Source organism: Elgaria multicarinata, chromosome 1 (assembly GCF_023053635.1).
Source record: "Elgaria multicarinata webbii isolate HBS135686 ecotype San Diego chromosome 1, rElgMul1.1.pri, whole genome shotgun sequence".
Lineage (NCBI taxonomy): Eukaryota > Metazoa > Chordata > Lepidosauria > Squamata > Anguidae > Elgaria > Elgaria multicarinata.
This window is the reverse complement of record NC_086171.1, coordinates 99,404,642-99,418,622: the sequence shown is the minus strand read 5'-3', so window position 1 is coordinate 99,418,622 and position 13,981 is coordinate 99,404,642. Positions and strand designations below refer to the sequence as shown.

General features: G+C 44.6%; 1 protein-coding gene across 1 annotated transcript; it reads right to left on the bottom strand.

Annotated features, from left to right (window-relative positions):
• Positions 1 to 526: 526 nt before the first annotated feature.
• On the bottom strand, positions 527 to 13,122 carry GORAB (golgin, RAB6 interacting). Its single transcript, XM_063116910.1, has 5 exons — positions 13,039 to 13,122; positions 10,611 to 10,941; positions 8,819 to 8,920; positions 3,024 to 3,164; positions 527 to 1,915 (listed from the first exon to the last, which is right to left on the bottom strand). The coding sequence occupies exons 1-5, from the start codon at positions 13,100 to 13,102 to the stop codon at positions 1,480 to 1,482; spliced, it is 1,074 nt and encodes a 357-aa protein (XP_062972980.1). The 5' UTR covers positions 13,103 to 13,122; the 3' UTR covers positions 527 to 1,479.
• Between the last annotated feature and the right edge of the window lie 859 nt (positions 13,123 to 13,981).

Below are 13,981 nucleotides of genomic sequence, written 5' to 3'. Positions count from 1 at the left end.
GGAAATATATCTTAGGATGATCAGTGGGAGGGGGAAAGCGCCCCCCCCCAAAAAAAAACACCAAGGAGCTTGCCAGCTGCTGGCAGAGCCAGCTTTACCAGAAGGGCTCACCCAGAGAAGACAGCCTTGGCAAGGCACAGCAAGATTAACAGACAGCCCTGTGCTGTCGCCTTTGTTGTCGTTCTCCTCCTCCGGTTTCAGAGAAGGAGCGGGAAGAAGCCATGTGGGCCAGGCTTGCGGCTGCCTTTTCGAAGGCAAAGCTGAGAATCGAGGCTAGAGCAATGTCCTTGGCAGCCTCTCCTCTGCAGCCTCTTATAGCCCTTTTCCCTCACTCAGGAATCAGGATTAGGGAGCCAGACGCTGGTTGATTTCTGCTGACAATCACCTACACTTTCCAGGTACCGGTAATAGCATTTTTTATATTCCATCATGACTTGCTATTAGCAACATGTGGGCTACAGGCCGCCCACCTAGAAATATATGTTGCCCCTTCTGTGCCCCCCCGATTTTTTTTTCTGGTGGATGATTGAGACAAGACACCTTTTACAATGACTAATGAAGAGTGCTCTGTCCTTGTTTGGCCAGCCCAATCAGCTTCCATAGTAGCTGGTGAAGTAAGGACAGATGGCTGGGGGGATATCTTCCTTTCTTCTAGCACTTCCCATTAAATACTGATATATTTTATACAGTACAACTTAGATATATTAATGCTCTGATAACAGATCCCAGTTGTTAAATAAGTTAAAAACAGTGTGATTTAACATGGAAGACCTTTGGAGGAAGCCTAGGTCCTTCAAGATGGAAGGCTTCCAGCACTAACAATAAAAAGGCATTGTGCATTGCCTTTCCCTCCTTAATAGATTTTTTTTTCTGGTAAGAAACGAGAAAGAAGAAGCAGTGGTAAAGCAGAAGGTTACAAATTGAAGGTGACAACACCTGAACCCACAGAATTCCATGAATGTGATGCAGTGTAACTGCACAATGAAAGCCTCATCTGCAAACACCGCTAGTCACAGGAATTAGTTACTTACAAAATAAAGTGCAATCACTTCACTTGAGACTAAATTTGCACATGGATGTGCACATCCCTTTCTATCCAGATACCAAGTCCACTAATCAAATCTGTGGACCCCAAGAAAGAAATGTCTTTTCAACATGTATTGTGCAGTTTGACCCATTGTGTAAGATGTGCCTTCTCACTTAAAATCTTTAAAGACTTCAAACAACATTGCTCTTTTCTTTGCATTCTCCCTTCCATAATGGGCATGTAATTTGCTCAATAAAAACAACTGAAGGCAGGTAGGCACAGAGAAGAGAAATAGCTCATACAAAAATTGGGTGATTCAGAAAAGAATGGAAAATGCAATGCCACCAAAACAAATTTCAGAGGGCTCTTGTAGCAATGGAACAGAAACGTCTGAAACATATGAGTGAATAGAAAATGGTACCAACTAAAGTCTAGTTTGTCAGTTTCAGCATTCATGTACTATTGTGAGCCATTATTTCTTCTGAGTTTATTGTTTGACCTTGGCCAATTGTCTGAGAACTTGTGGGCTGTTCCATTAATGTTTCTGAAACTATGTGGCCTTTGTTCTCGTGGCCTTTTTTAGTAGTCTGTGGGGCTGTATCCTCTACATCAACAGGAGCAACCTTCTGTGACTCAGCCCCTTGCCTTCTAGCTTCTGCCTCCTGCTGCTGCAGCATCTGCTCTACCTCTATCTCGAGTTCCAGATTTTCTTCATCTGCCTCCACTTCCAGCTGCTGCATTAACTCCTCCAGTTTCGTGGCCTTGCGGAGCTCATTTTGCTGTATGATTGTGCACAAATGCTCTGTGAGCTGTTCTTTGATTTCAGTTTTCCTTTGGAGATCCAGCTTTGCAGCCACAAACTCAGTTTCTGCCTTATCGTAACGTTTCCTGAAAAAAGCAGCAGACATTTAACCATTTTTAGTCATAGAGAATGTTCATGTGCTCTGTAAACAGGATCACCCCACCAGTTCCAGGATTTGGAGGAAAACTGGGAGTATTTGGCAGCTGTGTGGCCAAAGTGCCTTGACCATGTAGAGGCAATCTAGCAACAACCCCATCCCACGCATTTCACTGAAGGTGCAAAGCACCTTCAACCAGTGGCTCCAAGCCAGCACATTTCCCCTTCCCCTTAGAAAAGGCCAGTGGGGGAGGTTTCCAAGGGAGGTTTCCACACACCTTCACACAGTGGGGCAGGAAAGGCTGGCAAGGGGCAACAGTTTTCTTGGGCATCCCACCTCATACAATTCATGCTTGCATTCCACCCTAGGAATTTGTTTTAAAAATACCAATCAATCAATCAATCAATCAAATAACATTCTACAGATACATAAAAATTAATTACTCTTGAATCACAAGAACAGTTCTCTCAGCAAAATGACTGAAATAACACAGAAATACTGAACCATTAAAACAAAACCTATCTCCTAATTCTAATTCAAGTAAATTAGACATCTGATAGACAGCACAGAAAATAAACCCAAGTGTGATACAGCAGCTGCTGGCAAGATGGGTTTTCTGTAAGAAAACATTTCAAGCTGGTAACCTAAAGCAGAGGTAGGCAGATCTCAGGCTTGCTGGATCTACTTAGCTGTTTACTAGAACCATGAGACCCACCAACTGGAGCTTGGTGTAAAAGACATACACTCAGAATTAAAGAATTCTGAGGCCATGGATTTATTATGAATACAAAAACTGAATGGAGCTTACAGTCCTTCCAGTCTTGGTCACCCCACACTTCCTTCATTTCAGCAGTATAATTTAGAATGTGGGTTCATTTTTTGTTGCTATTATTAAACATTTGGGTATCAGAAATTCACATGATCTACTACAGTAGATCAACTACCTGTTGGCCACTGTTGATGTAAAGCAATGCCTTTCATTTTAAAAAGAAAATAGTTGTAACCAGTATCACTATTCCTTCAATAAGGAAGGAGCTCACAAAAAAAAAAAAAACTTTCCTCACGCAGTCCCTTATTCTTCTATCCTTATGCCTTACCGAGCACTTGAATAATCCAAGCTGGCCTGGTCAATCCTGTTTCTCAGAATCCCAATATCAGCAGATACCATGTCATCTAGGGCTTGAAGCTGCTTTTGGATCCGGTTTAACTTCACCGTTTCAGCCTGAGTTCTTTTAGATCTAGGATGAAAAAAACATGGGGGAGGGATTGTGTGTGCGTGATCTTCTGTTACAAGCAATCATGTCTTTCAATTTAACATGCAATAGGATTGCTTATTAAATGCCTACACACTTCCTCAAAAGTGTGTTGGCATTTTGGAACTGTTTTCAGTTGTAAAATACAGAAACAGAGTTCGGTCAAGCAGCTCGTGCTTTCCAAGCAGAGAAGGAACCAGAATTCCTGAAAAACTCCATTTTCATATTTCTTTTTAAAATAAAAGCATGAGTTTAGCCCTCAGTTATGGAGAAATGTTTCAAAACATACAGGTTGTGTTTAAAACAGACGCACAACCTGTATAAGCTCTTATCCCTCTAGGAACTTTCTTTGGCACCTAGCACAGCCAACTTAAAATATGGAAACAAATAGTCTATCACTTCTTCATTCAACTACAGTGAATTTCACAAGCATGTTAAAGAGCTGCTTTAGAAAGCTGAAACTAATGAAAGTAATAAGCACAATCTGAATCTGTCATGCTGAAGACCAAGATCCATTCTGGTTGCTGACTTGGAGCTGAGCAGAAGCAGGGAAAAGCAGCTGGCCCAGCTCAAGGAGCTAGAAAAGTAAGCCAGATTCCCAGGGAGCGAGCGAACAGGAAGAGCAAACAGGAGTTTGGCAGGGGGAGTGTAGGGGAAGAGGAGACCAAGGAAAGGGGAACAAGAGAAGCCTCAAGGAAACCCAGGAGGCTGCCAATTCAAAGAGGCCGTGTGCTTGCCATGTGCTCCTGAGTGCTGAGTGAGAGGTTGGTGTTTATAATTGCTGCAGGAGCTGAAGGGGGAGTGGCCTGATTGTCAGTTGGTCTCAGCAATCAGTGCCTAATTGCTGTTGATTGTTGTTGGCCTTTCAGTGACCTCATTCTGGTTGCTGACTTGGAGCTGAGCAGAAGCAGGGAAAAGCAGCTGGCCCAGCTCAAGGAGGAGCTAGAAAAGTAAACCAGATTCCCAGGGAGCGAGCGAACAGGAAGAGCAAACAGGAGTTTGGCAGGGGAGGCCAAGGGGGAGGCCTCTAAAAATAATAATAATAATAATAATAATAATAATAATAATAATAATAATAAAAATAAATAAATAAAATAAAAATAAAAAAGAGGTGGGGGGAAAAAGAAAAGCATAAAGAGAAAAAAAACCCACAAAACCACCACCAAACAAAAGCAAAAAAAACCCCAAAAGATCTTACTTTCCCTTAAGACATCCTCATATAGTTGTGTACCTTCAGAGAGGACACAACAAAGCAAAGGCAATTCTACTATAATCAAAAAGGAAAAAAACAAAAGCAGAAATCGACATTATGGATGGAAAGGAGTCCCTAGAGGTAGTGACCTGCAAAGGGTGTGCAATGTTCGTGTTTCTGCCTGAGCTCAACATGGCGTACACCTGCAACAAGTGCAAGCTGGTGGCACTTTTGGAAGAAAAAGTGAGAGGACTTGAGCAGCGAGTGTCCACCCTCCAAGGAATAAGAGAAGTCGAGGAGTTCTTAGACCGAACGGTGGAACTGCAACAGCAACAAGAAGCACATGAGATTGAAGAACAACAGCCAGCTGAAGCAGAAGTGGAGTATGCTGAGGGGAGGAAAGCCAATGAAGAGGAAACTCCCTGGAAAAGAGTGACAGTTAGAAGAGGAATTAGAGGGCGTTCTGCACCGGTGGAGCCATTGCAGTTAAGCAACCGCTTTCAGCTTCTGGAGAATGAGACTGAAGGACAGTTTGCAGAGGAAGAAGTACAGGAGGCACCATGCAACAGTGACCAAGAGACAGAAGGTAGGTCAACCAAGAAGAAGCGAAGAGTAGTCGTTGTGGGAGACTCCCTGCTGCGTGGGATTGAAACCCAAGTATGTCGTGAAGACCCATGGACTCGCCAGGTGTGCTGTCTCCCTGGAGCACAGATTAGAGATGTGACTGAAGGGTTACCGAAGCTCATAAAGCCCACGGACACATACCCCTTTCTTCTCATCCATGTGGGAACAAATGATGTCGCCAAGCAGAGCTACAAAGAAATCATTTCAGACTTTGAAGTTCTGGGAAGGAAACTGAAGAACTTTGGGGCCCAGGTAGTTTTCTCATCCATCCTCCCGGTTCTTGGAAGAGGATTAGAAAGGGAAAGAAAAATACTCCGGATGAACGACTGGCTTCGAAAGTGGTGCCGTCGTGAGAGTTTTGGATTCTGGGACCACGGGCTACGCTACTTGGAACATGGACTGCTGGCAAGGGATGGGTTGCACCTCACAAGGGCTGGAAAGAATGAGTTCGGCCACAGCATGAAGAACTTCATCAGGAGGGCTTTAAACTGAATCTTGCGGGGGTGGGAGACGTAAATTTTGAGGCAACAATGGATGAAGGCCAATGCACCACAGTACAGAGAACAGCTCCAACAGAGTCCCAAAATAGTGTCTGCAACAAGGTAGGAACAAAGCCAGACTATAAAACACATGGTCTTCGATGTCTATATACTAATGCCCAGAGCATGGGAAACAAACAGAATGAACTTGAACTCTTATTACATGAAGGCAAATACGACTTGATAGGTATAACTGAAACTTGGTGGGATGACTCCCATGACTGGAATATAGCAATTGAAGGATATAACTTGTTCAAAAAGAACAGAAGAAATAGAAAGGGAGGTGGAGTTGCACTATATGTTAAAAATACCTATCCCTGCACAGAAATACAGGCGGATGAGATTGGGAGCCCCGTCGAGAGCGTCTGGATTAAAATAAATGGGGCTAGGAATAAAAAGAATATGATAATCGGAGTCTACTACCGACCACCCAATCAAGGAGAAGACGAGGACGAAACTTTTGAGAAACAAATTGCCAGTGTTTCAAGGAAGTGTGATGTAGTAGTGATGGGGGACTTCAATTACCCTGATATCTGTTGGGAGACCATTACTGCCAAAAGCGGCCCTTCCAAGAAATTCCTGACATGTATGGGTGATAACTTTCTCCTACAGAAAGTGGTGGAAGGAACTAGAGGGTCAGCAATCCTTGACTTGTTATTGACCAATAGGGATGACTTAGTGGATAAAGTGGCAGTTACAGGAACTCTGGGGGAAAGTGACCACGTCATACTTGAATTCTTGATTATGAAGGAGACAAAAGTCGAGCGTAGCCATACACGTACTCTGGATTTTAGGAAAGCTGATTTTAATAAACTCAGAACTATAATAAGTAAGGTCCCGTGGCAAGGGAGCCTAAAAAGAAAAGGAGTGCAGGATGGGTGGGAGTATCTAAAAAATGAAATTTTAAAGGCACAGTTACAAACAATTCCAACAAGGAGAAAAGATAGAAGACAACAGAGGAAACCAATGTGGCTCCACAAAAAGCTTATTGATGAACTGAAAACAAAAAGGGATACATATAGGAAGTGGAAGGAAGGCCAGGCTACAAAAGAAGAGTACAGACAAGTGGCGCAGAAGTGCCGAAATGGCGTCAGGAAGGCTAAAGCTGTGAATGAGCTGAGATTAGCGAGGGATGCTAAAAGCAATAAAAAGGCTTTCTTCAGATACGTGAGTAGTAAAAGACAGAGGAAAGAAATGGTGGTTCAACTGCTTAATGAGGATGGCAAATTGATAACAGACGACAAACAAAAGGCTGAAGTGCTCAATTCCTACTTTGCCTCGGTCTTCTCCCAAAAGCAGATCTATGACCCCCCTGGAAAAAGTGAAGCAGAAGTTGAGGGGGCAGGATTGCAGTTTGAGATTGAAAAACAAATGGTCAAAGAACACCTAATTTCCTTGAATGAGTTCAAATCTCCAGGGCCCGATGAACTGCATCCAAGAGTAATGAAGGAGCTAGCGGAAGAACTCTCAGAACCTTTGTCTATTATCTTTGCAAAATCATGGAAGACGGGTGAGGTGCCGGACGACTGGAGGAGGGCTAACGTTGTCCCTATCTTCAAAAAGGGCAAAAAGGAGGAACCTGGGAACTACAGACCAGTCAGCCTGACATCCATCCCTGGGAAAATTCTGGAGCAGATTATAAAGAAGTCAATCTGTAAACACCTTGAAATCAATGCAGTGATTACTAGAAGCCAACATGGATTTGTCAGGAACAAATCCTGTCAGACTAATTTGATCTCATTTTTTGATAGGATAACCTCCCTTGTGGACTGTGGGAATGCTGTGGATGTCATATATCTTGACTTCAGCAAAGCTTTTGACAAAGTACCACATGACATTCTGATTAACAAACTAGCTAAAAGTGGGCTAGATGGAACAACTATTAGGTGGATCCACAGTTGGCTACAGAATCGGACTCAAAGAGTACTTATCAATGGAACCTTCTCAAACTGGGGAGAGGCAACGAGTGGGGTGCCGCAGGGCTCAGTCCTGGGCCCAGTGCTCTTCAACATTTTTATTAATGATTTGGACGAGGAGGTGCAGGGAACGCTGATCAAATTTGCAGATGACACCAAATTGGGTGGGATAGCTAATACCCTGGAAGACAGAAACAAACTTCAAAGTGATCTTGATAGGCTGGAGTGCTGGGCTGAAAACAACAGAATGAAATTTAATAGGGATAAATGCCAAGTTCTACATTTAGGGAATAGAAACCAAATGCACAGTTACAAGATGGGGGACACTTGGCTCAGCAATACTACAAATGAGAAAGATCTTGGAATTGTTGTAGATCACAAGCTGAATATGAGCCAACAGTGCGATATGGCTGCAAGAAAGGCAAATGCTATTTTGGGCTGCATTAATAGAAGTATAGCTTCCAAATCACGGGAGGTACTGGTTCCTCTCTATTCGGCCCTGGTTAGGCCTCATCTAGAGTATTGCGTCCAGTTCTGGGCTCCACAATTCAAGAAGGACGCAGACAAGCTGGAGCGTGTTCAGAAGAGGGCAACGAGGATGATCAGAGGTCTAGAAACAAAGCCCTATGAAGAGAGACTGAAAGAACTGGGCATGTTTAGCCTGGAGAAGAGAAGATTGAGGGGAGACATGATAGCACTCTTCAAATACTTAAAAGGTTGTCACACAGAGGAGGGCCAGGATCTCTTCTCAATTCTCCCAGAGTGCAGGACACGGAATAACGGGCTCAAGTTAAAGGAAGCCAGATTCCGGCTGGACATCAGGAAAAACTTCCTGACTGTTAGAGCAGTGCGACAGTGGAATCAGCTACCTAGGGAGGTTGTGGGCTCTCCCACACTAGAGGCATTCAAGAGGCAGCTGGACAACCATCTGTCAGGGATGCTTTAGGGTGGATTCCTGCATTGAGCAGGGGGTTGGACTCGATGGCCTTGTAGGCCCCTTCCAACTCTGCTATTCTATGATTCTATGATCCCAGACCTCATTAAAGTGCACTGTTCCCTCTCTTTTCTCTGAAATAACAGCATCTTACAGTTCCTTACTATAGTACAGTTCTAAACTTTCTCATGAAAGAACATCCTATTGTTTTCAGTAGAACTCAAGGGAACATATTTAGGATTATAGTGTTAGCGACAAGGAGAAAAGGAGTAGCAAGCAGTTTTTAAATCAAATTTGCATTTTACAAAGTGTAACTAATGGAATTCCATCTTTATATTCACCTAGGAAAGGGCTGCATAGTAGTGCTGAGAAAATGAGGGTTTGCTAAAATTTATCAACTTAGATCAGGAAATATTACGTAAGAATTTCCACACCTTTCAGCAATTGCTTTAGCCAGGAGGGCTTTCTTGCGTTTGTTCTTTTCTTCCATAAGCTTCTGCTCCTGTTGCAGGATCTCCCACCGGGACTTCTCCTGCCTGAACATTGACAAAGCACTAAATTAACAACAAATTATCTTTCTCTTCCCTTATCTCCAAAATTAGCCTTCAGAACAATTGATGGTGCAATCCTACGCGTGTTTAGATAGAAAACATTCTACAACTTGTAGAACAATTTTTAGTCTAAATATACATAACTGACTTAGTAATGCATCTTGTAATTCTTCAGGAACACTTGAATAGCAGAAGCTAATTGCTCTGATGCCAGGTCTGGTTTTGCAAACAGGCCTCTGACATATACCTGGGCATTTAGTTTCACACCCATTATATTCCAGAATAATCCTTAAAAACAAAAACAAAAAATAAAAAAACTAGAATCCCAAAAAAGTATTCAAGAGTTGCTTAGCATCCTAATTTGCGGATATTAAATAGGAGAAATGTAAGCTGTAAGCAAAATATTTTACAGATATGACAAGAACCTAAGGGCAGGAAGCCCCATCAAATCTAGTAGCCCGTAAGCCTCATGTGGCCTAACATGGGCTCCACATGGTCCCTACTGCCACTGTTGCCACTGCCCTGGAAATCCCGGCAAAAAGCTGTTTGAGAGGCTGCCAAGGAACAGGGCATGTATGCCCTCTGTCTGCACCCTGTTCCCCAGCAGAATCGCTGCCTCTGCAGAGCACAGCAGGTGGAGATGGCTCCCCTCATGTCCTTTGTCTCTCTGCAGAATGGGGCTCCCAAAAGGAGTCCTATTCTGCTGAGAAAGAAGACACATGTACTGTCTGCCTTGTTTCCCAGCAGGATCACTGGGATTCAGGTGACGGGGAGCAATACGCCCCCCTCCACAGGGTTCCAGGGGTGGGGGGGATGAAGCTCCCAAAGTCCCAGAAGTTGCCTACGCTTGAAATAAGGAATTGAAAGCAACTAATTGGTTAGCCACAGAAGTCAATATCAAAGCTACCCCTCACCCCACTCAGCATCTTCTGAATATGGAGATATTCAATTTAGACATACAAACAGCAGGATAATTTCTGAGACTTTAGAAGCTCTGATTTGGCATGTCTCTGCTCTGATATTATTCTATGGGTTTGGAATGCTCCATAGATGTTCGCGGATACCAGATAATTCTGGGGCAGAGTGCACACCCCTACTTTTTACACGAATAAGAGTTCTTCAATGAAAAGGTGGCAGACAAGACAGGTTGACTGACTACTGCCAATCTTCCCTTGCAATGCACAACTACAGCAGAATTTTGGACAAGCACTCAATTTAACTTCACGTGGGGCAACAGCGAAACCTAAAAAGTCTGACTAGTGCCTAGCATGAATTGAGTGTGCAACCTCCAACATTTTTTGCAATGCACTGGGGTTCAATGGCAAATAAGCTAATGTGGAAATTGTTCCCTAAGGTCAGGAGTTAGAAAACCATTTTATACTATAGTATTAAACATGTGCAGAGATCTTACAGCTGAAACTCTCACTGTAATTAAGGATGCAGAGCCAGTCATTTTGCCTGCACACAAGCAAAGGCCTCCAAAATGATGCACATGTCCACAAGGCTGGAGAATTGATCACGTAAAAATACAGCAAAATGTGAAAAGAACAGAGGAAGTTATTTATTACTCTAAAAACCATTGAAAACTTAGCACATGTCTTCCAGTTTGCTATACAAAGCTGCATTTAACTGATTAGGTATGATTAATTGCAGCTTTCATTACAGACTTACTAACAATTCCATTTTCTTTTTCATCCATTTATGACTTGGTTCTGCTGAGGGATCGCCATTACAAGATTCTTCAGGTTCAACCTGTTGATTTCTGGAATTCTGTTGCTCTCCTGTTGACAGACATTGGGATGGTGATAGAGATGCCTGTGGTGAGGAGCACTTTGGTTTAGGCACAGAAAGACGCTGCTCCAGGGATGACAAGGCTGCTCTAACAGGCAGTTCCATTTTTTCACATATCTGCTGAATAGGCTTTTTATGCTGCAAATGTTGGCGGCTTTTGTTTATAGAAGGCTTCTGAATCCGACGCTGCTGTTCAAGAGGAGATTCTAATGGATCTAAATAGCACAAATAAGCAAAAAAATTAGGCTTTTACATCTGTACCAGTTACTTGCTCCAAATGCTTGGACACACCAATGTATACAAGAAAAGTATATGTGACTATAGGTCCTGAGCTCCACCCCCATAAAAACTGATTAGAAAACACAAATACTTAATGATTGTAGAATGGCATAGCACTGCCAGATATTCTATTTCCACCAGATATTAACAATTCAATGCAGATATGCAAAAGGGTAAGAACAAGGGGCACACCCTAGTAGCAAATTCTCCTGCACAATCCCTGTTGTACTTAACAGCTACAGCACAAGAAGATACATGCCGGATTTACCTTTTTATTGTGCCAATTCCCAACATGGACAGATATGGGAGAATCATCATATATTCATGAGAAGCCAGGCATCTCCATGCAAGTAGGAGATGTTTTGCATGCTCACACAGAAATATAACAAAATTCAAGCTTGCACAGTACAGCACCGATTTTGATACCATGTTTTCAGCAAGGCATTATGGTTGCAGTTTCCTGGGAGTCTCAAGCAAGAGCATGAATGGGAGAGTATTTTGGATGGATGAAGAAAGGACTGGTATTTTCTTTTCTTCTCCTATAGTAGCACCAGCATTTATAGCAACAAGTATGGGTGAGATGGTTCTTTCCCCTCAGTTTGTCTAGGAAAATTGAGGATTGCTTCTGCTAGCAGGTGGAGTGGGAAAGGGTCTTTTTCAGGGGGAGGTGTAGAAGAGAACAGGTTAGGTGATATCCCACAGACTTTTAAACTAGGTTGGGTATGAGTGATTCCCCCCCACCTGGAATAAGAAACTGCTAAGGAATTCAGCCACACTCTTCCAAACCTGCCTTCCCCCACCCCGCCCCCAAGAATTCGGAGGATTTTGTACAGGAAGTTGAGGCTTCTTTTTACTGTAAGGTGGAGAAGACTTTGAATATTTTTTCACTGTAAGGCCCTCACTATTTTGTGACATGATAATTGGTCTTGCCTGACAGTAGGCTTTGGGATTTTGCATTGCTTTCTGGAGGTTTAGAAATACTTTCCCACTTCAAAACAAAATAAACGAGAGGAGAGGGAGACAAACCTTTACTTCACAAGATCCCTTTCTTCGGCCAGTTCAAGGGGTGTAAAAGTAACATTTCTTTCCCTACCACAGGTGGGGACAGTCAGAGGCCCTCTATAACCATCTTTCCTAACACAGCAGCCCGATCCAATACATGTCTGTTGTTGTCTATTCGTTCAGTCGCTTCCGATTCTTCGCGACTTCATGGACCAGCCCACACCAGAGCTTTCTGTCGGCCGTTGCCACCCCTAGCTCCCCCAAGGTCAAGTCCGTCACCTCCAGAATATCCCTCTTGCCCTTGGTCGGCCCCTCTTCCTTTTGCCTTGCACTTTCCCTAGCATCAGCCTCTTCTCCAGGGTATCCTGTCTTCTCATTATGTGGCCAAAGTACTTCAGTTTTGCCTTTAATACCATTCCCTCCGGTGAGCAGTCTGGCTTTATTTCCTGGAGTATGGACTGGTTTGATCTTCTTGCGGTCCAAGGCGCTCTCTGAATTTTCCTCCAACACCACAGTTCAAAAGCATCTATCTTCCTTTGCTCAGCTTTCCTTCTGGTCCAGTTCTCGCAGCCGTAGGTTACTAGGGGAGTACCATTGCTTTAACTATGCGGACCTTTGTTGTCAGTGTGGTGTCTCTGCTCTTAACTATTTTATCGAGATTTGTCATTGCTCTCCTCCCAAGAAGTAAACGTCTTCTGATTTCCTGGCTGCAGTCAGCATCTGCAGTAATCTTTGCGCCCAGAAATACAAAGTCTGTCACTGCCTCCACGTTTTCTCCCTCTATTTGCCAGTTATCGATCAATGTCTACTCAGAAGTAAACCCCACTGAGCTTAACGGAACTTGCTCCCATTCTCGAAGAGGACTGGACTCTAAGCAGCTAGGGCAAAAAGGAGGAGCCCCGGCCATCCGCCACAGTTCCACCACGGCTCTACTGGGAGCCTGGAAACAACGTCGGTCCACGCACGTAGCAACACCCCCAACCCGGCTTCTCGCTGCAACTACTACTCCTCACTTCCGCGGCTGGAGTTACCTTTGCGCTGCCCCTGGAGTCGCCGGAGCTCCTGCTCGGAGAACCCGGCCCAGCCCCCTGCCATGGCGCTTCCTCGCCGCCGCCGCCGCCGCCGCCGCTCCCGGCTGGCTCGGCTCCTGCTTCCGCTGCCACGTCTCTCGATCCCGCCCCCACGCTTGGGAAAACCCGGGGCTCCGCTGAGGCCTCGCGCGGCTTGCCAGGCCCGATCTGTAACCATGGTAACGGAAAGTCACCGGGTTTTAGCCAGTAGGCCCAGGCGGCGGCGACCAGCCTCCTCAGGGCGGGCCCTGCTGGGTTTGGGCGGTGACCTGCCCTCGGCAGCCTTCGCGTCTTCCTTCTCGCTGGCCGTTGGGTCGCCAAGGAAAAGCGCGCAGCCGAGAAAGGCGATCTTTAAGTAGAGGCAGCTGTGCGTAGCCGCACGACGTCCGTCCGTTTGCTGGCTTGCCTAGGTATAGGCACGCGCGCGCACAGGTGTGCTAGCAGAGGCTCGCCCGCTCCCTCTGGGTGACTGGCGAGGCATCCCAGGGATAAGTGACCCAGTGAGCGGAGGGAACAGCCGCAAATAACAGCTGCCGCTGCTTGTTCAGCTGTCCAAACGGAACCACCCACCCATAGAGCAAAATGCAGCCCAAAGTAGTGTTGGAAAGGTGCCCTCTCTGAGGCAGAGTTACTGCGGTAGTTGCTAAGGGAAAGTTGCAAAGTCGGAATATCTGGGCCGGAGCATTCCTAGATAACCAAAAATCAAGTTAATGTTCTCTTAAGGAACAGTGAGTACCTATCTCTTTGTGTTGATGCTTGCCAAATGAAAATGCCATGTATTCCCTTTTTCAGCTAGAAATAGTGTATAAAACCTATTATTATTAGTAGTAGTAGTAGTAGTATCCTGCCTTTTGCCCAATGCTGGGCCTCAAGGCGGCCTTACAAAGTTTAAAACATTCATGGG

Excerpts from the sequence above, each read along its gene's own strand:
- GORAB (XM_063116910.1), bottom strand. The coding sequence starts at position 13,102 with ATGGCAGGGGGCTGGGCCGGGTTCTCCGAGCAGGAGCTCCGGCGACTC. Across the intron at positions 10,942-13,038 it reads ACTCCAGGGGCAGCGCAAAG|ATCCATTAGAATCTCCTCTT; the intron begins GTAACTCCAGCC and ends TGTGCTATTTAG. Across the intron at positions 8,921-10,610 it reads ATGAAAAAGAAAATGGAATT|GCAGGAGAAGTCCCGGTGGG; the intron begins GTTAGTAAGTCT and ends GTCAATGTTCAG.